Genomic DNA, 24,171 nt, shown 5'->3' with positions numbered 1-24,171 from the left:
TTTTAAGGAATTAAAAAAACCCCATTCTTTCAGGTCCCCAGATCAGCAAAAAAAAAAGTAAAAAAAAAAAAAAAAAAAAAAAGTTGTACAGTTCTGTTGTCAACAGCCATGAATGTAGTTCTGTACCTGGTGGTCCAAAATCCTCAGCAGCTCAACACCTGAGTTGATTTCATGGTCTTGCCTGGGAAGCGTGGAGAGTGAGAAACCTTCCTGAGATTTAAACGGGAAGCTCTTGGTTAATGGAAGAAATTTGCACCATGGGGTCAGTCAAGCAAGACAGAGGAGCTGTGCAGTTGCTGTCCTGGGATGTTCTCAGGATTCACCGTGACAGAATCCCAAGCTTGGCTTGATTTCAGTGTTGACCCTGCTTTGAGCAGGAGATTGGACTGCAGTCCCTCTCGGGGGCACCTCCGCTCCTCAGTATTCTGGGATTAGATCCAAGTGGCTGCTGAGTGGGTTACGTGGAGCAGTGTGTGTGCATAGTGCCAGGCTGGAATGATTCAGTCTCCAGTGGGCCCAACACTGAAACTGCTTTTCCTTTTCAGCAGGGTCTTGAGTTGTGTACTCCAAGTAGCAATTTTTGAAGCTTGGCTTTTATAAACTTCAGGGATCCCTATTTCACACCAGGAGTATGTGTGGTAAGCAGGTTTCTAGTCAATATAGTTTTCACTTTGAGATAGTATAAATTGTGTGGCCAGGAGTAATTCCATGTTTTCTTTAGTACAGATGTTTTTTTACACTGAAATTCACATTTGTGTACTCCGGTGTGTTCCAAATCTTAACGTGTCAATCCATGCTATTAGCTTAGACTTCCTAACTTGGTAAACCTTGCTAAGTCTACATTCCTTTGAATATTTAACCCTTGTAGTTGTTTTTCAGTATATTCATGTTATTGATTGAGTCATAATCAGACTTGTTTGCATGCTGATGTAAAGCAGTTAGTGCGGGAGAAGTTGAAATTACGCAGTAAAATATCAGGTAAATGTGATGGTGAAGTAGTTAATGTAATGATTTTTCTTCTGAACTTTGTTATCAAAGCACAAATTCCAGTCTAATTGTGTTTCTCCCTGGTGAGGACATGGCTAAAGCAGACTAAAGTAGCTCAGAGTGACGGTGTGAGGTGTGGTGGTGCCAAAGTAGAAATGAAGGAGCAAACAAGCTAAAAGCTGTTTTGTAGGTGCAAGCGTTGCTTTAGAAAGGTAAGAGTGATGCTCTAAGTCCATAACTGTTATGTGGTTTCAGTTTTCTAAAAACACAAAAAAGTTTACAAAAAGTGTATATGAAAATGTAAATTTAAAAAAAAAAAATGTACAGAAAAAAAATTTAAAACAAAAAAAAGAACAGAAAATACTGTATTTTTTTACATTGTATGTAACTTTTTGTAGGTCTGTGGCATGTAGATAGTAATTTATTGTGTACTCTGTATGATACAAATACTGTACCTCTGAAGACTTCTTGCTGCAAGTCTCTGCTCACTTCAGGAGTGCTTGGGTAAGGAACCTACCGAGTCTTGTTTCAGTCGAGAACAGAAATAAACCAAGTGCTGTATTTGTTACCTGCTGTGAGTGGCAGTCGGTTCCTTGAAGCTTTTGGCTTCTTTTTTTTTAGTTCTCTGCAGGGTGCATGATCCCACAGCTGGGTTCCAGATTTCCCAGGAGCTGTGGTAAGAAAAAGGGGAGACTGCACAGTGCTGGATGGGAATCTCACTTCAGCTTTGCTCCTGCTGGGGTGAGGTATCCTGTGCTTATCGTGAGCGTTGTGCTTGGCACGTTTGCACATCCTGCTAGGGGTTAAGGGTCATTCCAGCTGGATTCCTTTGGGTTCTGCAGGAATTGTCCTTGCTGCTGTTCTTCCTAGTGAAACCTGCTCTCGGGGACGTCTCTGCATCTTGTCAGTCCAGAGCACTTGCAGGAACTCATCAAAGACACGTTGGAGCTCGTGTCCTTTTGGCTGGTAACTCACAGGTACCTCTGGGAACCCCTGAGGGGCTGGGGCTGCTCCTGCTCCAGCTCCTGGCTGGGAGCTGGCAGAGCAGAGGCTGCTGCTGTCTGCTGCCCGTGCCTAGAACACAAAACACAGCTTCAGCTGTCCCTCCGAAGGTGCCCGCTTGGGTGGCCTCAGCGCGGCACCCTCCTGGCTCGGGAGTCAGCCGGAGCGCGTGCGCTGCATGGGTGAGCTCAGGGGAAGGTGGGGGAAGCCATGGGCCCTGTCCTGGGCTTGCACAGCTTGGGAGACATAATGAAGCTTGAGGTGTGCCCTTCAGCCCCTTTCAAGTTGGTTCCACGGCAGTAAATCTGCTTGGGAGAATGTCGTAGTGTTCCTTGGTGTGGTTGGGGTGATGTAGGTTCAACTTGGATTTTGCTGGGTCAGGTGGCCTCGGATCCCCCCCGAGGGGGTTTGCCTGGCTTCCCCCAAAGAATGGGGATTTTGGTGGTTGGCTTGTTTGTAATAGCAGAGGTGTGTGAGGCTTTTAAATGCTCTTTGGGGCTTGTCTGTACCACGCTGCTGGAACTTGGAGGGTTTGCGGTCACGGGAGTTGAAATGCGTGCTCATTTTCATTACTGCTCTGTCAGTAAGACTGGTTTGGGTGGGGGCTGAGGGGGCTGCAAGGCAGTGTTCTTGTGGGGAAAGCCATCCCCTGGAACAACTCCTAGCTGTGTCCAGTTTCTGGGATTTTACTTGCTGTGCTGCTGAACCTATTGGAAACATAGTGCTGAAAGTTCACACATATTTCTGAGAGCATCTTGAGACGTCATCCTGCTGCTCTCCTGTGGCTGGACTGGGCCACAAGGGCTCTGTAGTGGAAGCACTTGTGTTCCTGGTGCGCTGTCCTTCCATAATTACATAATTATGAATATGGCCTTCTAAACAGGAACCTTAACTTCCCCACCACCTGATGACATATGATAAGTAAGACGCAGCAATAAAGCTTTCAGAATAAACCTCTGTGTTCAGACCCTGGTCTTTTAACAGCTCCCCCTTTTTTTCTGATGTGATAAGAAGGATATTCCTTTCAGTCAGAGCTCTGTGAACTTAGAGCAGCATACACTGAAGAAGAGAGAAGAGCTGAATGGTCTCATGCCATCTCTTAGCTTGGACTAACAGGTGAATGAGTTATTCTTGTAATCCCACTTGGCTGTCAGGGCTTTGAAGCTCAGCAAAATGGGAATCACTAAATACTTGGCACACATATAGTATTATTTATCTTAAAATACATGTTGCAGCTGTGGGGTGTCACATGGTTGTGCTTTGTGGAGTAAGGCTGGGGTTGGTGTAGTACATCTCCTGAAAGCAGAAAGTTGCCATAACAACTGAATGAAATCAATTAGAGTAATAAGCAATTAAAATCTCATCCTCAGTGTTGCATAAACATAGCATTTTGCTCATGAATTATTAGTGATCTTGCCTCTAGACCTGTACATTCTGGTTCTGATTTGCAATCTCAACCATTTTTGAATTAATGAAGCGTTTAATTTCTCCATCAAAGAGTGCTGGTGGGGGTTTTTTGGCCGTGGCAAGTAGGTTCTTCATCGGAGACGTGAGCATCTGTTAAACATCCAAATGAAGGAAACGTTTGTGATGGGATTTCCGGAGCGCTCAGCACTGGCTTCGTTTCCACCCAGTCAAGTCAAGGAGAAGAGTGGCCTGTGGTCTAGGGAAATTTTGTCCTGGGCCTAGGAAGGCAAAGGCAGATCCTTTTTCTGTTCCACACTCCCTCCTTGGCCTTCTCTGGATTCCTGAGCCTCTCGCTTCCTTTGTTCCTCTCACAGAACAAAGCCAGGAATAGCTCCTTCCTGTAGTGCTCAGCTGTCAAGGATAAATCAGCTCCAAGCAGGGAATGGCAGAGCTCTTGTGGAAAGGTGGGATGTGGGAGGGCCCGTGGGGAAGCAGGGTTTGCAGACTGTTGGCTTTGCAAGGGCCTGTAGGCTTGTTCTTGCAAGGATTTTGTGCGGCTGGGGGTCAAATGTTGCCGAGATCAGAGTGCAGTTTATAATCCAGAGTCCCCAAGGAACTTTGGAAAACATGTCTGCGGTCTGAATAGCGGTCTTGTCATGTACAGAGGCTGAGTCAGGGATTTGGGAAGCCTTTGGCTTCCAGAGTTCAATTATTAACTCTGGTAGGGAGCAAAAGCGCTGGAGGTGATCCCTGGCTTTCCCCTGGCAGGGTGACGGAAGCCAAGGCCAGTGGTCTGCGGGTTTGTGCCACAGATGATCAGAAGCTGAGTGTGGTGTCTGTGCCAGCTCTTTGCCCAAGATATTGGCACAGTGCATCCACAGGTTATCTGTGTGGTGCCTTGTGCTTCCCTCAGCTTCTGTTGTTCCATTCAGTGTAATGTGGCCACCCTTATCCCGCCGGGGAAATCGGGAAGAGGCCCACGCTCAGTGCTGCAAATGCAGCGTGGGCTGTGCGTATCAGCTGAGACATAAACCAGGGCTCCCTTGAAGGAATTTGGGTTTACTCTGGTCTCAGGATGTGCACTTGGATTGGTTACCTCCACAGCCTCCTGGAACAGCTCTTGGAGCATTCTTCTAAGCCCAGGTTGGGGATCCAGTCTTGTGCTGTCTGGTTCTCTGTTAGTTTTTAGGGTGTTTTCTTCAACACCAAGCAGGTGATGAATGTATTCTCCTCTGATCCATGTGCAGGGACACTGCGTGGCTCCTAGTGCCTGCGAAAACACGGATTTCTGTTCCAGTGGGAAAAGCCCGTGCACTTTTCTGTGCCAGGCCGTGAGGAAGGCAGTCATACAACGTGTCGAGTGCTTTGCCATAGTTAGCTGAGAGCTGGACAGCTGCTGCAGCTGTAAAACTAGTGTGTCATTCTCAATATAAAAGATAGGGATGCTTTGGATTTCTGTGGGGAGCAGCTGAAGGCTTGCTTTACTGTCAAATGAAGTCCTGTTTACCGTGTATTGATGTACACTTTAATGGTGTTTATCTGGAAATGCACAGTACTGCCACACTTGTTGGGCAGAGACTTTGTGCAGTGCAGAATTCAATGACCGTCCTACTCTATTTAATGGGCTTTGCCCGCAGTTGCCATGGAAGCCTTGCCTTTGGCATGCCCTTGGGATTCATCCCTGAACAAAAGGTCCACCTGGAGTCACAGGGCTGCACTCTTCCTATATAGCTCTGCCCTGTTGGCTCTGTTCATGAATCATTTTTTGCTTCACCAGGGTCAAGGCTTCCGTACTTCAAAGTTTTACTCTTCCTTTAGATCCTTCCAGGCCCATCTCTCAGATGCTGCAGCGTGTGGGGCATTTCAGTCTGCACTGGGCATGGCTCAGTATTGCTGCTCTGGGATCAGTTTATATCTTTTGGCATCATTTCTCGAGCTGGCAGCAGGGAATAACTTTATTTAATAAACAGTGGTAGGCGACAGTGCTCTGTCAGCCCTCAACTGATGCCCTGTGTGCCTTGTTACACAAAAGGCAAATAAACTGCTTTGTGAAATGTCTTGCTCCTCGGAGGTGTTGGGTCCTCAGCCCTGGAGATCAAAGTCCTTTTTCAAGTGGCTGACATCAGCACACACTTCTGTGTCCTTCCTCTCGTCCCTGACGCAAACCCAACCTCAAGAGGCTGCGTTTGGAGAAGTGTGTCTGTGCCATGGAAATTTACCCGGCTCAGTAAAGCTGCTTGGAAAACCCCTAACATCTTGGTGCCAGGTTGGGCCTGGTCATTTTGTCAGGCTCACTCTCGTGCTGTCACCTTGGCTACGGAACGGGGAAAGGGCTGGATTAGTCCTTCTGTTGTTGTGTCACTCAGGGATACCAGGATTCACTTTTTCTTCAAAAGCTGAGGTAGGGAGCTACACAGGCGGGCTTTTGCCACAGATCTTTCAACACATTGTCAATAAATCCTTAGTCTGGAGCACATCCAGTCTGTGCTCCAGCTGCCAGTCCACCTGGTGGGATCCTGGGATCCTCATCCAGGCGCCAGTAACCCTGGCTGGGGTCCAGTTGTACGGTTTGCTGTTGGAGCAGGGATTCCTCCTTCAACAAGATGCATACAGGTTTGGAATTGCTTGAAAAGTCCTGCTCAAGTAGGACCGATGGAGTTCCCAGCAGAGGGGATTTAGGGAGGCTATTTGGATTGCCAGGCCAGGAGCAGCATTTTTCCTCCTATGTGCAGAGAGGGGGATTTTTCCAGTTTCTACACACCTCTATCTAGCTCTGCTTTCAGAAGAGATTTATGAGCTCCAAAATTCACATCTTGTACATCTTGGGGTTATCCCAAAGGGAAGACTTTGGATATAAAATACCTAATCAACGCCTGGATTTTGCAAATGTTAGCTTGAGCAAGTTCTTCTCTTTAATAACAGGTTTGGGGAAGCAAGCAACCAGAGTTGTCCTGCCTTCCTGTGGGCTAAATGAAAACCAAGACAGAATGCTCCTGAGCTTCAGGAAGTCTGAAATTCAAATCTGCACTTGGAGCCTGGGCCAGTGTCTTGATTTCCATTTCAGAAGTGGAAATACCCTGCTGTAGATTGAGCCAGGAGTAATTGGCCAGACCTTGTGTCTTAACAGAAAGTTTTGAGCAGACAGATAGAAGGAAAGATCACAAAGTGTGAGATGGACAATCTCTGTTTGACCATTTTATCTCTAGTCAAAAGCTTTTTTAGAGCTGACTGGCAGTGCTGGTTTGTACATGCAGGAAGGAGGATCTAGGCAGGAATGGTTTCCAGGGAATGGATGTTTAGGAGAAACCATTTCCTATGCCTTACCAAAGCCAGAGAAAGACAGATTCTCTGGGTATAAGATTTTATCATTAAAGGCCTGAAAATAAACTATTCCAAACACATTTGGAAAGGTACCTGAGCGTGATGACTTATTTGAAGCTCATGATAGCGTTTCCATGCCCTCCTGGGGAAAAGGAACCTCCCTGACAGATAAATCATCCGGGACAGAGGTTTTTAAGTGCAGCCTGCAGGGCTCTGGAGGCTTGACAAGCCTCTACGTGCAGCTTGTCAGGGGATTTCTTTTAAAGCAAGTCATTGTGTTTATCTGGGGTATTTATTGCACTGTGGGTGAAGGAGATGTCACCCAGGCCTGGCAGCCCCCTGATGGAGAGGGGGACTGTGAATGGGAATAATCCTGGGGGAGGGCTAACCAAAATGCTACAGCTTTCTTTAGGTGTGAATAAGGGCAGTTTGAATATTTTTCAGTGCCTGCTCAGGGTCGTAATTACTTTTCTGAACTCTTGTTTCTGGCTGCATCTGTCCCTGGTAACCAGCCCCCAGAGTGGCTGGAGTAGTGAGAAACCACCTCCTTTGCAGTGTGCATCCTCTTTATGGTGGTTAGAGAAAAGCCAGCTCGGAGCTGCATCTGCATGGGAATATGAACAATTTGGAAAAGTCTGGCTGCAGAGCCCCCTCAGCCCTCAGGGCTGTGTAAAATGGGTCACTGGGAGTGTGTAAGCAGAATGAAAGGAAAGGAAAGCCTGTTAATCCTGGGGTTTTTGGCTCCTTGGGCGCAAATTTAATCTTAAACTACTTTCTGACTTCAGGGATTGGCACGTGCTAAAAAGCTTTGCTACAAAGAGGGGAGAGAGCAGCAAGGCATAAATGAAAGGGTACTCCTGTGCCTCTGAAAGCAGCAGTGATTCGGTGATTTCACTGAAACATTTCAGAAGGCATGGCAGAAGACTCTAGGAAAAGGCTTTGAGGGTGAGATGTCAGTAACTTGAATTCTTCTCATTAGCTCAACTCATTTCCACCTGCCTCCCATCACCAGGTAGCTGAGGAAGGCAGGGAAAGGAGCTTCCCCACGTGCTCAGGTGGGAATAATTTGCAGGGAATTGGGCAGCCTGGCCGTTCCAGGCTGGGCCCAGGTGCAGAGGCTGCCCCTGCAGCAAGCTTCCTGCTGCTTTTGGGAGACCCAGGGAGCAGGACCACCTTTCTCAGCAGAGAGGCGTGGGAAGCAGAGTTTGGCTCCAGAGGTGACAGGGCTCCTGCTACACTGCTGCTCTCAGGGTTCCTGATGTGGTCACGCTTCCCCCTGTAAGTACACACAGTTTTTCTAATTGTTTCCTTGTAGATATCTGATGGCTCCTATTGAATTGTGAGAGGAGCTTGTTTATGCACAGAAATATGCCTCCCCTTGTTTCAGGGGCAAGGAGAAGTCTCTGTTTGCACAGTGTTTCTGTTGGCCAGGTGTTGTCAGGCAGCACTTTGAAGAACACAGGCTGGTTGGTGTGCAACTCGTCATGGAAGCAAGTTGAGTTGAAATTTATTCTTTGTTAGAGTTCTTTGCCAACTGCAGTTGTCTAAATGGTTGAAAAGATGGTTTTAAGGGAAGAGTTTGTTTTCTCTAATGAATTTGGAATGTGCAGAGCAGTTGTTAGCCTGTTGCGAACGTGCAACGACAGCCTTTTGGGTTTTTTTGCGTCTTGTTTCTTCTGGTTTGTTGTTTCTGGGGAGAGGTGTAAGATTTTGTGTGCCTGACCAGTCTTGTCATGCTGGAAAGTAGAAGGATAATGAGAGAATGAGTGCAGGAAGGAGCAGAGCCAGGATTCTGCTTTTTCCATGCAAACTTTCCCATTGTGTTTTTGAACCAGAGCCTGTCTTTCTCAGTAAAACAGCGTCCACAGAACAGAGGTTTAGGGTTAGGATAGCAATTTTACTTCCATTTCAAGTACTTGTAACTTGCTGTGGCTGCCTCATCCCTGCAAGTGTCCAAAGCCAGGCTGGATGCAACCTGTCTAGTGGAAGGTGTCCCTGCCCATGGCAGGAGGCTGGGATTGGATGGTGTCTAAGTCCTTTCCATCACAAACCAGTCTGAAATTCTATGTGCAAGTGGCTGCAGGAAGCCCCTGTTGTGACCCTGAAATGCAAGTGCTTACGTGTGCCTCAAAAGAAGTTTTTTTTTCTGTGGGTGTGGCAGAAACGTGGGCTTGAGGTTGGGCAGGAGGGTGACTAACCTTAGGAGAGGCTGGGGAGGGAAGGTGTGAGTGTGCTGCTATTTATGCAAACACCCTGATAGCTCGAGCACTTGAGAAAAGAATGTAGAAACTGAGGAAATATCATCAGGAAATATCAGCTGGGCAGGGCAGATTGCTGTGGCGTTAGCTGTGGGGGACTGTGATGGCTCAGGAGCTGAACAGACAGTGTGATTGGATGTGCACCTTCACCTGGATTGCCCCGGCCTGAAGGAGAGGAGGAGCAAGGAGAGGATGTGTCAGGAGCAGCCTGGCACAGAAGTGGCGCAGGGCCAGTGGTGGGCAACACGTCTGCATCCCCTCAGAATGCAAGTGTGTCACCTTGGAGCCGTGTGACGGCTGGCATGGGGACTGTGTGACCTCCTGAACACCATCACGTGTCTGGTGGCATCAAGGCAGGATGCAGCAGCCTTCCTCTCCTTGCCTGGGGATGGTCCTGGGGCTCACAGAGCTGGAATAGCAAAAATATCGCGATGGCATTTAGCACCGTGACCTTTAAACACTTCCACAGGCTGCCCCAACAGCACAGACCACACTTGGGGTGAGGCAGGGCTCGATGGAAATGTGCTGTGAATCACACTCTTGTGTTGCTGTTGGTCTCTCACTCCCAGGCATGTGAATTTGGGACAGATAAACATCATTTCCTTTAGCATGATGAATTTAACTGGGGAGGGCCCATTGCAGTTGCCTCCAAAGGCTGTGGATGAGTGTTGAAGCAGTGGGACAGACTTAAAGCATTGGTTTACTTTGGCTGTAATTTCCCAAATATTGAAATTCCCAGCTTTTGAAGATGTTTGACTTGGAAATGCATTTTATCCACGCTCCCTGCAAAGCTCTGTGCTCTCTGGGGAGCCGTTGGATGCCCTGCAGTCCCATGGGGTGGCTTTCCCAGTATCACTCCCCTCCAGCTGGAATGATAACCAGTCCTAGCAGACAGGAAAAACCAGGCTCAGGGTGGCTGGGACATAACTGTCAGGCTGGTTATATCTGCCAGGCTCCAGGGCTGGATGCTTCCTGGGAGGCAGCTTGCATGAACCCTGGGGAAAAAGCCCTTTCCACAGGCTCTCCATCCTTTGTCTTTCCAGAGGCCTGACACTGAAGGCTGGCACCCCTGTTAGTGTGTTGGGCTAAGGATGTCTATGGGATACAAAACTCCCTTACAAGCTAAACCCCAGGAGAAATTAGCAAGGATGATTGCCCTGTGCTCCCCTATGCTTGGATCCCAAGTTGCTCCTCTTTGGGATTCAGTAAAGAGATCCCAAGTGTGTGCTCTGCCAGGGTTTAACCACGAACAGGGTGGGGTGGCACACTCAAGTGACAGCCTGTGCTCTGCTTGTCCAGCTGCTCCCAGTGGGAAGCCCCAGCCCTTGTGTTCCTGGACTTGTGTGGCACTCAGCAGCTTCCAGCTGTTCCCAGGTGTGCAGCTGAACCCTCTCAGGCTCCTGGCTCAGCTTAGGACTGCTGAACCTCTCAGCCTTCCAGCTGGGAATAGAGGCAGGGCACACTTGCTGGAAAGGCATGGCACAGAGCTCTAGGAACACCAACAACACATCTCCGGTGCTGGGAAGGCGCAGGAGTGATGTAGATTTCACCCAGCCGTGCAGGAGGAAGAAGGCAGCTCTGTGTATTCCTGAACTTTGAGGGTGAGCCGTGCAGCCATGTTCCTCAAGGTCCCTTTACATTGCTGCAGGGTCTGTGGGGTCTAACCTCCATTTCTGGATTTCCAGGATGCCTCCATGCCTCTCCCCACCCAAAAACCTCCCCTAAACTCTGCTTTGCTGCAGAACATCAAGACAAGCCAGTTCTGCTGCTGCTTTTGCCTGGGAATTGAGCAAAGAGCACCAACCTCTCTGCTCTGGGAGAGGAGGGAGCCCTTTGTTTGATTTCAGCTCTTGCCTCCTCTGTCCTTCCAGTGGTCTGAGTTCTGGTGGTTCAGAAATGCTCCTGAAAGCTTTCTTTCAGGGGGAAAAAAGCCCCTCTGTGATGAGAGCAGGCACGTGTAGCACCTACAGAGATAATTCCTTATTTCTCTACGGTCCATTTGCTCGGATTGTGATCCTCTGCCTGGGATCTGGGGGCTTGGGCAGATGGGGTTTTTCCTTGCTGGTTTGCTCTCTGTGACAGTGGTGTCTGCTGCTCTCTAGTGGTCCCAGCTCTGAGCCTGCACGCGCTGCGAAATGAGAACCTAGGCGGTGCTTTTAGATATATATTTATTATTTTTTTATTTCTTATTTTAATTTATTTTTACACAGCAGACTCCTGCCACGGCAAGTCTAAACCTTGTACCTCCAAAATGCCAGCATTTAAGCTGCCCACGTTCCCCCAGCCCCGACCTGGAGGCAAGAGGAAAGTCCCTCATTTGTTGTGCTTAGGTTATGTTGGGAGACATCTTTCCAAGTGCATTCCTCGTGCTCCACATGGCCGGAGCTGCCAGGTGAAATGCTCACTCCTTGCTGCCCCAAACACCACGGGAATGTGGGGTATGGGAGGGAGGGGAGATAGCCAGACAGCTTCAGGAATGTTCTGTATCCAACCCAAGGCTGTGCCCTGTGACAGATTTGAGTCTTTCGGCCTTATTAGCTCTCAGGGTGTGTGTCGTAAGTGACAGGCGAGATAAAAGCTGAGGGAAGATCAAAGAGGGTTTCATGGTTTTTATGGCTTTGTGCTTCTTGGTTTCACTTTCATGTGTCTCCCGGAGCCTTTCTTCTCTCCCTGTGCGCTGCCCTTTCATCTCCCTCCCCGTTTCCACCTGGCAGGACCGAGCTTGGTCACCTCCCAGCCTGGTGCACAACTTGTGTGCTCCACCCACCTTTCTTTCAGCCCCCCAAATCTGAGCAGTGCTGGCTTATTTAAGCCCAAGACATCTCCTTTCAGTATCGATTCTTTCAGCTGCTGAGATTTACCTCCTTTGCAGAAGTTGGGCTGGAGTTTCTCTTCTGGGAGCATCTCCCAGTGTGAGTGCTGATTCAGGGGTGCCAGTTCAAAGAGAAATGTGGACAAGGGGCTTTCCAAAGGGAGGGCTGCTCATTTCGTTGGTATTGCAGCTTCCTTCTCAGTGAAGACCTGGATTTCCCCTCCTTGCCATGTGCATTTCTCCTTGCTGCTGGAGAACACTTGCTCTTGGCTTGTTATGGTTTGGTTTTTTTTTTCTTCAAATAAAAATCTGTGCTCCTATGGTGGCTAGTGGGTGAAATGTGGGGAAAGCATCTTCCCCAAGGGGAAAAAGTGGGGAGACGCCTGGCAAGAGGAGGAAGGGCCTCAAAACATGTAGAGGACATGAATAACAACTCTGGATGTGAGGCCAAGATGCACAGTCGAGTTGGGGTCCGTTCCTGGAGTGTTTTTACCTTTGTGTGTGGTTGAGGAGAAGTGCTGTTTTCCGTGGATGACCTGCTGTCTTCTGACTTAAGAACATGGGTCAAGGCCCGGTTAAGCTCTACCAGAAATAACAGTTCTGGGTTATTCTGCAAGTAATGTGGAGACAACTAAATGATGGGCTCAACTGAAACGGAAACCACGAATAATGGGAAAAATATAAAATGCTTTACCAGACTCTAACCAAACTTGAAGCTGCATTTATCAAGATGTCAGACTTCAAGGGGAAGGGGAGGAGACTTTGCCATAACACTCCTGGAGAGCCTGGTGCCAGGACTGTTGCCAGGTGTTTGCCTGAATGCGCCGCCCCAGTAGGAATAACTCAGCCCCAGCAATCACAGCTCAGCAGAAACTTCCCAGCTCATGAAGCACAGGCTGGATGTAGCTGGAGGAGTTTCCAGGAGCGTGTTTTGGTTTTGTGAACGGACCTGGAGCGCTTCTTCACCAGCCCCAGAAGGAAGGAAGTGCTGAAAGCCAGAGACCTTCCTCCCAGCCAGCCATGTAGAACACGAGGGCAGCAAGGCTGGGTCTCCTCGCTTATGGCATCCCCAGCTGCTGTTCCTTGGCTCCCTCCTGCCCTCAGGATGAAGGTGTCCCTCCTCATCCCCTTGCTCCACAGCCAGGGTTGAGCCATCACTGTCACACCGTGGCCCGATGCAAATGGCCAACGGCGCCCGCGGGCTCGGCGGCACCTGCGGCGTCTAGACCGGTTCCTGTGCCCACATGCAAATTGTGGGCAGGGAGCCGGGGCACACGGCCCCAGTGACACTTCCTGGGAAAGTCCTTGCCTCCCATTCCTGCTCCACATCCTCTGTGCCAGGCAGAAGTTATTCCAGTTGAGGAACAACGCCGCGTCTCTGCTCGGCGTTGGATCTGTTTTGGAGTAGCTGGGACTGGAAACGAGTCGAGCGCTCTGGAGCAGCGAGGGCGTGCCTGGGTGTTCTCCACGGTGCTTTTCTAGCAGCAAGGACCAGCTGGCACAGCAGTCTGGGGCTTTTCTCCTGCTCTTGCTCAGTGCCATTTGCATCTCTGGGGTGGTCAGGACTTCCCAGAGACTGTCCCCATTGTGGGGCCGTGCGGTGGCAATGTCTGCTGTTCCTGTCCCTTCAGCAGAAAGCTGCTCCACAGAGGTCCTACAGCTCAAGATGGACTGGGGAGGCAGGAATATTAGATTTACATTTCTTAAAAGTCTTCTTTAGTTTCTCTTCTTCTTGCTCCCAGCCTTTCTCCATCTTCCTCATCCCATCCCTTCCGAAGCTCCATCTTGCCATATTCCCTTCTTTAGCCCTCAGCACACCAAATCCATTTCAAGATGCCAGAGCGGGTTTCTCATCTGCTTGCAGAGGTGTCATGACACCACTCTGCTGTCTCCAAAAGTGGGCCAAACCCACAATTTCATCCCTTGGCATCAGCAGCGAGTCACAAATCTTCACTTGAAGACAGCGAGTGACAGTGAGCTCGATGTGTTGTTCACCCGAGCTAATTTCGGACTGATTTCGTTAGGCTTTGGCTAATTCTGGTGCTCTCACGTTGATGCTGAAGTGTGTGTGGGTTTCAGGTTGCTCGGGTTTCGGCAGGAGGCATCTTTATCTTTGAAGCAGGTGATGGACCACAAACCACAGTGGTGAAGATTGATTGCAGTCGGGGTTTTTGGGGGATAATTTTGAAAAAAACCCCACAGGTTTGGGTTTTTTGGTTTGTTTTTTTTATTTTGTTTTTTTTTTTTTTGTCTCCTGCAAGGAGCCCTGAGTGAGTTGTGGGCAGAGGAGGGGTAAGCTGAAAAATCACTTTCTCTCAGCACAAGGGGAGTTAATGGTTTCAGCGTGGCTGAGAGGTTTGTTTGCTGCAGATGTTTGTGATGCAGCCTCTTGTGAATCCTCCCTGAAGGGCTGGAGAGCCGCGTCTCCTTGGCACTGACGTCAGGGTTGGGTTTCTGCCCATCCTGGTAAACATGGAAAGGTTTTCCATGTGGCCTTTAGGTGCTGTTTGCACCGCTTTTTTTGGAGGTGTCTGATTTAGGTACCATGGGAAGGATTTAAAAGGATTTTTACAGGTGTAAAAAATATTGCGAAAATCCAATTAAAATTAGGTTAAAAATAGCTAGAATCCAAGTCTTGCCTGCCCAGGGGCAGCTGCTGCAGAAAACAGAGCAGCTGTGAGGGTGCTTTGTACGTGTTTCAGTTGGTGCTGGCCTGGATGAGGCCACACATCTCTATGTGAGGGCCACTCCTCTGAATTCCTGGCATCCAGGAAGCAGTCAGCTTAAATACAGCCACAGCTCACATCCTCACCCTGCTTCTCCCTTGGCAAAGTTGCCACAGTCGTGCAGAAATATCGGCCGCCGCCACGACTGCGGCTTTTCCTTCTGAGAAACCACCCCGGCACTCATCACTTACACGCTACCCATCCACCACAGACCCTCTCAGAATCCATCCAGCTGGTGCCTCTGTGGCTCCCACTTCTTTCCAGGGCAGGCAGGAGCTGGACACCTTCCCTGTGGCCACAAATCAGGGGCATGATCTGGATCCTCTTGGTCTGTCCATTGCGTGTGTCTGGGGATAATTTTCTTGTACTGTTTTCATTAAGCTCTGCCAGGGATGCTGTTGGATTCCTCCAGTTCCCATCTTTTCCATTGTGCAGCCCTGGAGAATTCACTTCTCTTGTTTTTTCTCCCAGCTCTAAAAAGCAGGATCATTTTGTAGTCAGGAACTTCAGAAGGATTTTCAGATGCCTTTTGTGCCTCCATAGCAGTTTGCATAGGTGTCCTGACATCTCTCTGATTAATTGCTGCCTTTCCCACCATTTTTCCCAAGAGACTCCTGCCACAACCCAGCAAAACCAGTCCTTGGTTGTGTTCCTTCTAATAACTGTTTGCAAGGAGATTGAAAACTCTGAAAGGATTAAACAAAACCCCGTTTTAAGGCTGTCTCCTCTTCCACTGCTGTGACAGCAAGGCACCCCATTCTTTCTGCAGGACTTTGGGAAAAGCTCATGGAAATTGTCCCTGGCCTCTCTGTGACCCTGGTGTACAGGGAGTAAAAGTCTCCAATCATCTCTTGGACAAGCACTTCACGAGACTTTTGGACCTATTTCAGAAGAAAAAACAAGATGTTCAGAGAGAGATGCATAGCTTGAGTTGGAGCAAAAGACTCTTTTAAAATAGACCATTTTGGTACCATATAAAATGCTGATGTGATTTGAAAGCTCCAAATTACAACATTACCACACAGCCACATCTCTTTTCTTCTGCCCTCTTCCTTCCTCCTCGCCTCACCACGTATCCCCTTCCGCTTTTGCTTCCCGACTGGTGACTTGGCCGACTTTATCCGGGGCAAAGCCTCCACCTCACCAGCACCCGAGGGCATGGGGTGCTCCTGTGGCCATCCTGGGTGAGTTCCTCACCCAGCCAAGTGTGAAATTTGAAAGATCTGAGTGGAAACACAGAGCAGGGAGATCACCATTGGTTTTTTTTCACGGTACGGCGTGAGGCGTTTTCGCTGATGTGAGAGGCAGCAAAAATAGCGTGGGGAAAAATATAGCTTCAAGAAAGAAATATGTAAATGTTTGAGTAGACTAAAAACCCCCCTGCTTAGTCAGGGGCTTGCACTCTGCTTTCATTCTGGGCTTTTTTTGTGGCTGGGGGGCAAATGCTCAAGGGAATGAAGGGCAATGTGGGTACAGGAACAAGGCGTGGGGGAGATGCGTGGGGGCTCCAAACGTCGCTCTCCGTCCCAATGGCTGCTTTTAATTAATAATATTGCCCACTGAGCTTGTGGGGAGCATCTGAGAGATGACATCACCTGTCTCCGTGCTCTGCCAGCCAGCTGTGACTGCTGAGGTGTGAATTCCGTGTCGGAGCGTGACCCTCCCCGATAAATAGGGGTGTCGGTGCGCCCCGTCCCGCAGAGCATCCGTGGGGCTGAGCCTTCCCTGAGGATGGGAGCCCCCCTGCTCCCGTGGCTGCTGCTGCTGCTGCTGATGATGTCCCACTGTGCCCACGCAGGTGAGCTGCGGGTGGCTTTGCTGGCACCATCCTGCGCCCAGAGCCACGGGGGAGCTTGGGGTGCTCCTGCCTGTTTGGCTGAGGGCTTGCCTTGTTGCCAGGGAAAAAGCACAGCCGTCCTTTGCAGGGGTCTGCTGTAGCCTTTGGGAGCTGTGTGGGAGCAGGGAACAGGAGGCAGCTTGTCACCGTGCTCCCTGCAGTGCTGTCAGTGGAAACATGGGAAGGGGAACTTGCTTTGGCTCCTGGAGCTGCTGCATCCCTGTCAGCTCTGTCTGTAAGTTGTTTCCTTCTCTCTCTCTCTCAGCCATCCTGGAGGTGAACGGGAACCTGAGCTGTAGGTGTGCCAAGACAACCTCGGAATACATCAGTCCCAAGAAATACGAGAGCATTGAGATAAGGCCTGTGGGCAGCAGCTGCAGGCGCACGGAGATCATGTAAGTGCCGTGGGCTCTGCTGCTGCCGCCATCCCGCTTCTCTGCTGCCTTGCTGGGAACTAAACCGGTCCAAAAACGCCACCAGCTTACTCGCTGGAAAGCACCAGGTGCAGAAAGGCAGGTCTCCAGGGCCTAAAGGAATCTCTCCAGCAGGGGAAAGGGTGATTTCCTGGAGCTGGAGGTGTTTGCAACCTGGAGAGGAAGCATTTCCTCAGACACTGAGCCATAACCGATTTTCCCAGGTTTTTGTAGCTGCTGGATGTCGTTACATTTGAGAATCTCCAGAAAAAATTGTCTTTGAGCGATGTTCTGGGCTTCAGGTCTCTGCTTCATGTGTTGTGCCTTGCTTGTTCCCGGCCATGCTGTGGCTTCCTCTGTCTCTGGCAGCTTTCTGCAATCGCTGGTGCTGTGGGTGAAAGCTGAGCCTTGCCCATCAGCTCTGGCTGCTTGAATCCCTGCCCTTGGAGGGGGCAGGAATGCTCAGGAGCTCTCCTTGCGTTTCAGAATTAAACTAAGAACCTCAGGGAAGGTGTGTGTGAATCCCGAAGCCCCCTGGGTAAAGAAGCTGCTGAAGCGCATCGCCAGCACGTAAGTTGTTGGATGGAAACTCGTTTGGCTCAGGTGTCCCTGGACAGCATCCCAGCACATCCATGGTTCTGGGAAGCCCTCCTGGGCCCAGGAGCTCTCTGCTGCTGTCCAAAGGAGCCACTTCCAAAGCGAGGAGGAGCAGCACTTGGCTGTGCAAAGCAGTGTTCAACTCAACATGACCCATCTGTGGGTGATGCTCCTCCTGGAGCATCACCTGGCATGGTGCTGCACTTCCAGAACAGTTTGGGGGGACAGGCAGGAGGGGAGCAGTGGCAGGAGCAGCAGGGTGTGCTGGTGGCAGGTGCAGTAGTGTGTTGATGCAGGGCTGGGAGAGCTGCAGGGCTGGGAGAGCTGCAGGGCTGGGAAAGCTGCTGTCCTCGGTTGTGCCTGCGCTGGGTTTGTGGCCATCCCGGCGAGCGATGCCCACCGCGGGGAAACGGCAGCGACTTCCCTCGGCTGGGACAGGAGCTTCCTCTCCCAGAGCCACTTTTCTCTGTGTTCACACATTTCTCCTCCTTCTGCTTTTCGCAGGAAGAAAAAATAAGTTTCCTGCTAAGGAAGTTGGTGCCCAGAGCCCCGAGGCGGGCTGGCAGACGATGCCCAGGTGTGCAGACCTGGCTGCTCCTCACTTTGCCCTCGCTTCCTCTCCTCCCCGAAAGCCCCACGTCTGGCTCTGGGGGCAGTGGCTGTGGGGACAGTGGCTCACTGCTGGCCCCAGCCCCATGGCAGGTTTGTGGGGGGGTTCTCCCCTGCTCTCGGTCCCTGGATCAACGTGAATGTGAATCAATCCTTCATTGGTTTAGTTGCCTGTGGACTGCGAAGCTCTTCCCTGGCAGGGGCTGCTCCTGCTTCTTTAGGAATGACTTTGTGACTTTTTCCATGTGAAGTGCTTGGTGACGGAGCGTGTGTCTGAGGGTTCTGTGGCACAGCGTGGCATGTCCTTTTCTGGAAGCTCAAGTCCAATAAATTTCAGGGTTTTCCTTTCTGTTGCGTTTCCCCTGGGTCTCCTAGCTTAGAAGCCATGTATGACATAGAATCACAGAACAGCTTGGATTACAAGTGACCTCAAAGCCCCTCCAGTCCCACTCCCTACCATAGGCAGGGACATTTTCTGCTTTCCCAGGTTGTTCCCAGCTCTGTCCAACCTGGTGTTGGATACCTCCAGGATCCAGGGGCAGCCTGGGAGATGGGACAATGCAGCCCAAGTGATGGAGCTGGGATTTACTGGTGGCTGTAAGGCTTTAAAAACCAGTCTGGGTCAGTAAGGAAACACGTTGGGAACGGGCATGAAGTCACTTGGCAGAGTTTTGGGGTAAAAAAAATTCCAAATTAAATGTCACCAGAGTGCTGCTGGGCTGTGCCTTGCTGGGGGGCAATGGCTGTAGGAGAAATGAGTAATACCCGATCATGCAGGACAGAGAAGCACCCCAAAAAACCTCGGGGCTCGTGGGGCTGTGAGCGCTAAGAACCAGGAGGTTCTTAAGAATCTGGAGGAAACGACAAAGAAAGGAAGGGGAAAGCAGAGCCGGTTTCGGGAAGCTGCCCCCCCCCCGCCAAGCCCCAAGCCACGTTTTATCGTCAGCAGGGAGAGGGGTCGGGCAAAACCACGGCGACCCCGGGGCCTCCCGCGCCGCCTCACTTCTCCTATTTCCCAGCTCAAATAGGGAGAGGGATGGGGCCCGGGGCTGGGGCCGGCATGGCTGTGCGGGCAGCCCTGCTGCTGGGGGTGCTGCTGCTGTCCCACCGCCCCGGGGACACAGGTGAGGCTCCCCTGCCCCACGGCTGGGCTTGGGGGTTGTGGGGTTTGCCAGGCTTTTTGGGTATGGGGTGGGCGATGCATTGCCCGGGGAGGGTTTTGGGGTTGGCAGCGGCTTTTGAGGTGATGCGTGTGAGCCCCTCCAGCAATCCTGGAAGCCAATGGCAACCTGAGCTGCCGCTGCCTCAAGAGCACCCGAGCCTTCATCCCCCCGGAGAAGTACAGCAGCATCGAGGTGTGGCCCGTGGGGAGCAGCTGCCGGCGCCTCCAGGTGGTGTAAGTGGCTCCCGGGGGTCCGCCCTCCTTCCCCGTTTTCTTTCTTCACTTTCCTGATGGTTTTGGTTGCGAGCAGGGAGCCTGCAAGGAGGGGAAGTGAAAGGCCCCGTGTTTTCTAGGATTAAGCTAAAGAGCCTGAAGAGGGTCTGTGTGGATCCTGACACCGCTTGGGTGAAGAAACTCTTGCAGGATCTCCCTCGGCTGTAAGCTCCCCTTTGGCCCTGAGCACCAGGGGCTCCCCGCAGGACCAGGGGCATCCCGTGGGAACCTGTCTTCACACGTTCCTCCCCCTTCTGCTTTTGGCAGGAGGAAGAAAAAGGCTCCCCGCTGAGGAAGCTGCCGCCAGAGACGCGGCCAGATGTGCTGGGCCCAAAACTGCCTCTCCTCCCCATGCTGGTGTTGCCTTACCCCGGTCCAGAGGGGAGCATGCTGCTGCCTGAACCCCTTTTTATGCCTTTAAACCCTTCTAAACCCTTAGAGATGCCCATCCCTGCTTCCAGCCTCTCCCATCCCGGAGCCATGCGCTGGGTGTCCCTTTTGGGCACGACCCAATAAAGGTGGTGGCCTTCTGTCACTGTCCCTTGCCTCCATGTGACATGCCAGGGGCTTGGGGTGCTTGGGGAGGGTGGCACGGGAGGCACCAGCCTTTGGCCAAAACCACGGCGGGTTTGATGAGGAGGCCACGGCATTTTCTGCTTTCTTTTTGGTGGGGAGGCAGCACGGGCCACGTGCAGCATGGGGGGAAGCGATGGCAGGGAAGTTGAGGTGTGGGGCTGCCCCTTTTTCCACCCCCCCTGGCACTTCCCAGCCCTGGAGGGGGATTGTGAAATCCCCCTCTGGGGCGAGGGGCTGGCTATAAAGCAGGCCTGGCCTAGCTCGGGGCGGGCAGCGAGGATGCGGCTGCTGCCGGCGGCGCTGGCCCTGCTCCTGCTCCTGAGCAGCTCGGTGCCGGGGGGTGGTGAGTGCCTTGGGCCGTCTGTCCATCCACATTCCCCTCCAAACGCCCAGACAGTGGCACTGGGTGTCCCAGATGGGGCTGAGCGTGGCTTCTCGTAAGCTTTCAGATGGGTTTCCTGGCTGCCTTTGAGCTTGAGTTTGTGGCTCAAGCTGCAGGGGAGTACTGGGGGTGCAGAGGGGGGTTTTGCCTCGTGGCTTTAGGCTGCTTTTTCTTTCAGACCCCCACAAAACTCAAGTGCTTGCTGGGTTGAATTCATGAAATGTTGGTTAAGTTTTCCAAGCCTGCAGCTAAAACCCCTTCCATGTACAGGAAGAGAAGGTCCGAGGCTGTGCTGGGAGGGATTAGCTGCAAACCCCATGAGCAGCAGCCCGTGGGTGTCGGGGATGGGATCCTGGCGAGGGGGTGTCCCCATGGGGCTCCCAGACCTGGTGTGGGCTGTCCTGGGGCACAGGTCTGTCTCTGGAGAGCCTGCTGACCAACATGAGGTGCAAGTGCATCAAATCCACCGCCCACGTCATCAACCTGGGGCTGATCCTCACCATCGACGTTACCCCGCCGGGCATTCACTGCCGGAGGAAGGAGGTCATGTAAGTGCAAAGCCTGGAAACCAACCCCTGCAAATTCCAGTGTGCAGAAGTACGTGGTGGGGGAAGCCCACCAATGTTGGGGTGACTCTCTTCCCTATTGCAAGGGGGTTCCTTCCCTGTGTTGCTCAGGGTGTGAAGGTTGAGGCCCCAAAATTCCACGTTTGTGTCACCCAGGGATCGTATCCGTGCCGAGGGAGCGGAGGGGTTTTCTCTGTGGGTTAGAAAAGCTTTGGGGAAGGGACGTGCACGGGGCTGAGGAGCCTCCTGGCCTTGCAGCCTCACCCTGAAGAAGAACAGGCGCGTGTGCGTGGCCCCCGAGGCGCCCTGGATCCAGCTGCTCATCCACAAGCTGATGCAGAGGTATGTGATGCCTGACACCTTGGCAGGAGCATCCCTTCCCCCTGACCCCCCCAGACTCCTTTCTTTCCTCCCACAAAATCTGTAGGAACGGCACCAAAAAAGCGTTGCCTCGGCCGCGGCGGGACGCACCGTGCTGCCGGACCCCTTGGAGACCCCCCTGGCTTCCCACTGTCCCGATCCACGGAATCCAGGGTCACCAATTCCTCGTGGGACAGCAGTGACACAGCCCCCTTGCCCTGAGACACGCTGGGTTTAGTGGCACAACGCTGGCACTTCCTCTGCCCCCTGGGTTTTGGCAGGGCCAGGAGCCTTTCCCTGCTTTCCTGCTGTTTCCCTCCCTTTCGGGTGCCTGCGCTGTTCCCAGGCGCCACCAATAAAAGGATGACTGTGCTTCCCCCCCACCCTCGGCTGTGGCAGCTCTTTCTGCCCGGATTTGTGTCCAAATTGGGATTTCTGTGGTGGGGAATTAGGCTGGACTGCGGCACCGTGAAGCCTTTGGTTGATTTGCCAAGCGCGCTTTCCTCTGCTCCGGGATTTGGTGCCTTTTTCTGACAGCTCCTGGCAGGAGCTGGCAATTGCAGGTGTTGGATAGGGTCTGCTGCTGGCTCCTGGCTGTGGGAACACAGAAATGGGAAATTTGCCAGAGTCTGGCTGAGGCTTTCTGTGGAGTGGCATTTTCCTGGGATGGGGACCCCAGCCTGGCGCAGGAATGTGCCTCGGCCGCGCGGACTGAGGTGACGCGGGTGTGACTTGTGACCCTGTGCAGGATTGTCCCCGTTTACAATCTGGCTTGGCCGTTCTGGGAGGAGGAGTTTAACATCTGTAGGAACCAAATTTGTGTTGCCCACCTACTGGATGCCCAAAATGTGTCCCTGGGCAGTGGCAAACTGGGAAACACCCACCCAGTCCCTGTATCCCCCTCCGTCCTGCCCTGTGCTCCTGAGGGGTAAGAATTGTTCAGAAGAGCTATTTGTTGGCTCCAGAAGGACGTGGAAGTGCACAGGTGGGAAGAAACCGGTGGATGTTTAGCCCTATCCATCATGTGGGAGCTCTATCCCATCTCCATGGTGGGCAAATTAAAAAAAAAAAGTTATTTTTAAGGGGAAGAAGAATGTAGCAGTTCAGGGGTTTGATGACCTCCCTTTCCCCAGCTGCCCAAAAGTCCAGGGCAAGCGGTGTTTCCTCATCCCAGAGCTCAGCACGCTCTCAAAATCTGAGCAAAGCTGCCATTCCCATGGGGCAGGGTGTAAATCCCCCTGAAACTGTAGTGTAAGCACGGCCGGGAGTGACACGCTGCAGCTGCCCCTGCTCCACGTGCACTTCCATCTTCTCAGGGACGGGACACGGGAAAGAAATCTGACTCAAAGAAACCCCTGAGCTCTCCAAGCAACTGCTGTGAGATGGTGTGGGAGCCTCCAAAGAGGATGGATGAGCCCCAGGATCCCTCTCACCTTCACCATTCCCACAGGGAGGGGTTGTGCCATAGCTGGATCTAGATGTTTGTAATCTCCACCTAAAGTTATTTCTAATTAAAGTGAGTTCTTGGCTGATGCTTGGCACGGAGGATTAAGGTGTGAGTGGTTCCTACCAGGTTCTCTTGGGATCTGCATCACCTTGGAACACCGAAGGGTGAGGAGGATGAAGGTTCAGTCTCCTTACAGTGAAAGAAGGAAGCGAAAGTATTCAGCTACATTGTACAAAATTCTCTTTTTTATATATATATATGTATATATATACACACACACAAAACCCCGTATCGGACAGATTCACCAGGTTGAGTTTTAAAAAGTTGCTTGTAGAAGGGTGCTGGATTTTGTTTTCTCTGCTGGCTTTAGGCAGTGCTGTCGCTCAGGAGTGGACACCAGGCACCACGTTTTGGGAAGCAAACAGAGGCAGTGAGGAGCAGGGAAGGGCCTGGAGCCTTTTTTCCAGGTATTGCCTTCAACATGCTGGGAAAGGAGGCTGGGAAAAAAAGCACCATCCCCTCACTGCTCCTGCTGGGAAGGGAAAACCAGGAGGAAAACAGGAGGGAGCCGCACAGGAGAGGCAGGTGAACATGTACATTGACTGAAACATAAACAAAACTGGTTTTTTTTTTGTTGTTGTGCAATGACTGTTAAAGCAACATTTTTGTGTTCAAAGCCACACGGTGTGACGAGCGTCGGGAAGTGCAGCAGAGAAAATCTGATGGAACGCTTCCACCGCTAGAAACCGAAGGAAAATCCAGCTGGAGCAGCTTACAACGTTTGCCAAGGTCTGGGTTTTCCCTGTCCCCGTCCTCTCCCACCCCCATATTACAAAACATTGGTGCTGGGTTTGGATTTTTCATTACTAAATGGGCTCCTCTGCAGTTCATAGACAATCACGGGCGAATTGGAAATTCCATTTTATACAAACAGCTCAAAAAAATATTGGGAGTGAAGTATGGTTAGGAAACACTGCTCATCACGCTGGGATGGCCGTGCGTGGAGGAGGAGCAGGAGGAGCAGCCTCAGGAGCGCAGCATCCACCCCCGCTCCTCCCCAGAAAACATACAGCAGCTGAATACAGAAAGGTAATGTCCACAAAATGAAGTTTTTCATGCTATTCTACTTTCCAGTGCTCTCCAGTCCGTGTGCCATGGCCAGGTAGGGAGCGCTGAGGTATATTCCAACCTGCACCCAGAGCAAAATCCATCTCTGGAAATCCTTTTTTTTTTCCCCCCCCCCTTTTTTTTTTTTTTTTTTTTTTTTTTTCATTTGGGGTTGGTTTTTGCACAAAGCAAGTGCTGCACAGGAATTTCCCCCAGCTCCCATCGCTTCCAATTGATCCATAGATGACACCTCCATTTTTTAGGCACTTTTCCAAGGGAGTTGTCACTTTGCTGAACCCATTTTTGCCTTCTGGCCCGCTCCACCCCCT

The 24,171-nt window shown here is 51.3% G+C and overlaps 3 protein-coding genes and 1 long non-coding RNA gene across 6 annotated transcripts; all 4 read left to right on the top strand.

The window, feature by feature from the left end:
• Positions 1 to 549: 549 nt before the first annotated feature.
• On the top strand, positions 550 to 18,318 carry LOC111929499 (interleukin-8-like). Of its 2 annotated transcripts, none has more exons than XM_023927114.2 (4): positions 550 to 638; positions 16,616 to 16,745; positions 17,250 to 17,333; positions 17,865 to 18,318. In XM_023927114.2, the coding sequence occupies exons 1-4, from the start codon at positions 632 to 634 to the stop codon at positions 17,875 to 17,877; spliced, it is 234 nt and encodes a 77-aa protein (XP_023782882.1). In that variant the 5' UTR covers positions 550 to 631; the 3' UTR covers positions 17,878 to 18,318. The 2 variants fall into 2 exon arrangements, with proteins under 2 accessions (XP_023782882.1, XP_023782881.2); XM_023927113.2 differs by lacking the exon at positions 550 to 638 and adding an exon at positions 16,129 to 16,311.
• Positions 1,386 to 1,964, top strand: LOC147653306 (uncharacterized). Its single transcript, XR_015287345.1, has 3 exons — positions 1,386 to 1,491; positions 1,609 to 1,728; positions 1,830 to 1,964. It is a non-coding gene; the product is annotated as an uncharacterized LOC147653306 (long non-coding RNA).
• A 619-nt stretch (positions 18,319 to 18,937) lies between the features above and the next one.
• On the top strand, positions 18,938 to 19,944 carry LOC111929498 (alveolar macrophage chemotactic factor-like). Its single transcript, XM_023927112.2, has 4 exons — positions 18,938 to 19,093; positions 19,236 to 19,365; positions 19,485 to 19,568; positions 19,672 to 19,944. The coding sequence occupies exons 1-4, from the start codon at positions 19,006 to 19,008 to the stop codon at positions 19,694 to 19,696; spliced, it is 327 nt and encodes a 108-aa protein (XP_023782880.2). The 5' UTR covers positions 18,938 to 19,005; the 3' UTR covers positions 19,697 to 19,944.
• A 276-nt stretch (positions 19,945 to 20,220) lies between these two features.
• Positions 20,221 to 21,671, top strand: LOC111929500 (C-X-C motif chemokine 2-like). Of its 2 annotated transcripts, none has more exons than XM_023927115.2 (4): positions 20,221 to 20,323; positions 20,775 to 20,910; positions 21,187 to 21,270; positions 21,356 to 21,671. In XM_023927115.2, exons 1-4 carry the CDS (start codon positions 20,260 to 20,262, stop codon positions 21,489 to 21,491), a joined length of 420 nt encoding a protein of 139 aa, XP_023782883.2. In that variant the 5' UTR covers positions 20,221 to 20,259; the 3' UTR covers positions 21,492 to 21,671. The 2 variants fall into 2 exon arrangements, with proteins under 2 accessions (XP_023782883.2, XP_086746874.1); XM_086890748.1 differs by lacking the exon at positions 20,221 to 20,323 and adding an exon at positions 20,330 to 20,417.
• Positions 21,672 to 24,171: the final 2,500 nt, after the last annotated feature.

This window comes from Cyanistes caeruleus, chromosome 5 (assembly GCF_971803275.1).
Source record: "Cyanistes caeruleus chromosome 5, bCyaCae1.hap1.1, whole genome shotgun sequence".
Lineage (NCBI taxonomy): Eukaryota > Metazoa > Chordata > Aves > Passeriformes > Paridae > Cyanistes > Cyanistes caeruleus.
Note: the sequence above shows the minus strand (reverse complement) of the source record. Positions and strands in the feature narration are given on the sequence as shown.

What these genes read in the sequence shown, in the direction of transcription:
- LOC111929498 (XM_023927112.2), top strand. Translation starts at nt 19,006, where the DNA reads ATGGGGCCCGGGGCTGGGGCCGGCATGGCTGTGCGGGCAGCCCTGCTG. An exon ending in CCACCGCCCCGGGGACACAG is followed by an intron (nt 19,094 to 19,235) that starts GTGAGGCTCCCC and finishes GAGCCCCTCCAG; the next exon opens with CAATCCTGGAAGCCAATGGC. An exon ending in TGCCGGCGCCTCCAGGTGGT is followed by an intron (nt 19,366 to 19,484) that starts GTAAGTGGCTCC and finishes CGTGTTTTCTAG; the next exon opens with GATTAAGCTAAAGAGCCTGA.
- LOC111929500 (XM_023927115.2), top strand. Translation starts at nt 20,260, where the DNA reads ATGCGGCTGCTGCCGGCGGCGCTGGCCCTGCTCCTGCTCCTGAGCAGC. An exon ending in TGCCGGAGGAAGGAGGTCAT is followed by an intron (nt 20,911 to 21,186) that starts GTAAGTGCAAAG and finishes CTGGCCTTGCAG; the next exon opens with CCTCACCCTGAAGAAGAACA. An exon ending in ATCCACAAGCTGATGCAGAG is followed by an intron (nt 21,271 to 21,355) that starts GTATGTGATGCC and finishes CAAAATCTGTAG; the next exon opens with GAACGGCACCAAAAAAGCGT.
- LOC111929499 (XM_023927113.2), top strand. Translation starts at nt 16,245, where the DNA reads ATGGGAGCCCCCCTGCTCCCGTGGCTGCTGCTGCTGCTGCTGATGATG. An exon ending in GTCCCACTGTGCCCACGCAG is followed by an intron (nt 16,312 to 16,615) that starts GTGAGCTGCGGG and finishes TCTCTCTCTCAG; the next exon opens with CCATCCTGGAGGTGAACGGG. An exon ending in TGCAGGCGCACGGAGATCAT is followed by an intron (nt 16,746 to 17,249) that starts GTAAGTGCCGTG and finishes CTTGCGTTTCAG; the next exon opens with AATTAAACTAAGAACCTCAG.